A 2,907-nucleotide genomic window follows, 5' to 3' on the forward strand; every position below is an offset into this window, starting at 1 on the left:
GTTTGCTTGAGTTATCATCCCTAGAAACTATCTACACTAGCCTCATACCATCCTCCCTCAGTTCAGTCCATTTTCCCATAAGTTAGTCATCACTTGCATGATTTACATACCTCTCCATGAGAATATGGGTTTTCTACATCTAGGCCCTTGCCCCATAGGTGGTGGTGGACACCTCCTCCTCGCTCGCTATGCAAGATCATCCTCTCCAGCATCTGCGTTTTCAGCCATTAGTTCATCCCTATTTTTCTTGAGTATCAGGCCTTATTCCCACCTATCGTAACTGAGTCATACCATCCTCCATCAGATTAGGTTGTTTCCCTAGTAGTTTGGTATCATCGGCATCATTTGCATCAGCCCAAGAATGTGCATTGAACAGTCGGTGAAGTCTCCCTTTAGGTTCATCACTCAGAAGGTACTAGCACTGCATAAGCATAAGGTCTGGTTAGATCAGCCCATTTCCATGAGGCACCATTAGCATCATTTACATCAGCCCAAGAGGGTGCATCGAACGGCCAGTGAAGTCTCCCTTCAGTCTGGTCACTCCATAAGCACTGCGTAAGCATAAGTTACCTAGCAATCCATATATTGTGTTGTATGTTACGTAGATAGGGTTTAATAAATATGCTTGCTAACATCTAGAGTATTGTGTTGACTTTTAGAACCAACTATGGAAAGAAGATCGATGATTGAGTCGATGGAAGTAAGAAATCGGAAAAATGATTCAGATGAATGGATTGTAGACATTTTCCACTGTTATGATTGGGTTTCTATGCACCCAAGCCAAAAAGGGGCATTTAAGGTTCGTGCTCGGGATGTGTTTGACCTAACAAAGCATTGGAAGGGGAGAATACTTGCTTTTAGACGACGGAAAACTAGATTGCAACTTGTGAATGAAGCATTGGTGCAGCATGTATTCTTACATAAAGATATTCGTGTGCATCCCAAAGTGCAGATGCAACGTCACATGCCAAACAGTGAGTTATGTTTGTTCGATGGTTTCTTTTGGGTTCTCTCTCTGGTATTGAATACTCTTTTGTTTTGTGCAGTGCTTTATCCTTCTGACAGCGTTGAATGGCAAAGGATTGAATGCTTCACAGGAGTTATGCATGTATTCCATGTTGAGATAGGTATGCTTCTTTACGAAGGAAAATCTTCGAGGCAGCTTGTAGATGAAGCAATATTCTTCTATAGTTCTAAGTACATCGTGCCCAAGGGTAGCTATGAATACGGTACTTTAGAACCATTGGCTTTACCAAAGCTGGATAGTCGAGAGTGGCCGGCATGTAACTCTTCAATTTTACATACTTGCACTCGTAAGCTTTCTGTGGACATACTCAATGCAATGAAGCCTAGCATAGGTTCTAGGAACATACATTTGAATTGGTTCATCCCAATTGTTATTTTTGGGCATATTTTTAAATCATGTGTCGGACTACACCGCACTCGTTTCACTTACATCATGAAAAATATGAGTGAAGAGTGGCTATGTAAGACCTTTGGAAAGAATTGGGGCTACAAGGCATCATCAGATCTTGAAATGATAGAATGTCGGGTCTCTTCAAAGGATGTTGTTTTCAGGTAAGAAAATGCTACTTTGATTGGTGTTTGATTTGTGTGTGTTGGTTAGGTTTATGGTTTTTCCTTATTATATTCTTTACAGATATTTCATTGGGCGACAAACCCTTTGCATGGTGTTCAAGTATCAACGATGGAGATTGTTGAATGGAGAATGGAATAGTGTTGATCAAGGTACACGAGACATTGCATCTGTGGAGTTGAGCCTTGTATTTGAAGGACGAGAACCATTTATGTTGCAGATAGAGGATGACTGGCCATTGTCTAACATTCGACAAGAGATTACTCTCACTATGCCTAACCCACCTGTACACTTTTTCTTCCAGCAGGATGATAGGAAGATTAGAATTCGTAATGAGAACAAAGTTGTTAGTAGCCAATGCTTGGCTCCACACATTCTGAAGGTAGTGGAATCTCCATGATGGGCTCATGTGGATGCAATTTTTTGTCAAGTGGTCAATGTGTATTTAGTTCAAACTCCTAAACCCTTTTGAAACTAAGGTCTACTTATCATTTCATTATTCCAACTTGGAAACTGCAATGTAGTGCAGAATGTAGCCAATTATGCAATGTACTCCTTTTTGTAATTAAAAAACTCTTTTGTATCACTAAGTATGTGTCTCATGCTTTTGTCATTGTGATTTCCATGGTTTTTTGCTACTACAAGTCACAACAAAGAGCTATATGTGATTCAATGCCTATGGTTTCTTGTTTGGACATTGGATTGTGATTCCTTGTTCTGTGCTTAGCTTGTTAAAACCAACTAAGTAGATCATTTCTCTTATTTCAAGCTGATAATGGTCGTAGATATACATTTCATGCCTTTTAAGGGTGGAGTCAGACTGCCCACGCCCACTTTGAGCTTGGGTAATATGCAATTTAGACTGCACTTTAGGTACTGCAAGCCGTCTTGGTTTAGCAGATTCACTTTTGATTTTGTGTCGTCGATCCTGCGTTCAGTCGACTCCACAATGCGTGCATAACAGAGTCTCTTTGTTTGCCTATGGAGTGGGTGGCCTGGTGAGCCCGAAACTAAATTTCTTGGTTGGGGGCAAACATCCATCAATGATTATGTGCCGTGTCACTTCCTTCCGCTGACTGCCGAGGCATGTCCACACAGTCTGACAGCAACCTAAGCTTACCGTCAACATGGGATCCAACAATGCTTCATCGTGCCTTCTAAGTTGCAGAAAAATTGTTTAGTTGAGCGAGAAAATCGCACCCTTGGGTATTGCAGATGCTGCTAGGAGTATGCTGAAAATTGCTGATTGTCGAAGTCCTTTTGGGAAGAAGCATTTTCAACAATCTACTACATCCAAGACACTACTCTGA

General features: G+C 41.1%; 1 protein-coding gene across 1 annotated transcript; it reads left to right on the forward strand.

Annotated features, from left to right (window-relative positions):
• Positions 1–769: 769 nt before the first annotated feature.
• LOC147435440 (uncharacterized) lies at positions 770–1,997 on the forward strand. The gene is made up of 3 exons (XM_086487732.1): positions 770–974; positions 1,047–1,578; positions 1,661–1,997. Exons 1-3 carry the CDS (start codon positions 770–772, stop codon positions 1,995–1,997), a joined length of 1,074 nt encoding a protein of 357 aa, XP_086343858.1.
• Positions 1,998–2,907: the final 910 nt, after the last annotated feature.

The sequence above is a fragment of the Adiantum capillus-veneris genome, chromosome 18 (assembly GCF_014529385.1).
Source record: "Adiantum capillus-veneris isolate H3 chromosome 18, ASM1452938v2, whole genome shotgun sequence".
In the NCBI taxonomy this organism is placed as follows: Eukaryota; Viridiplantae; Streptophyta; class Polypodiopsida; order Polypodiales; family Pteridaceae; genus Adiantum; species Adiantum capillus-veneris.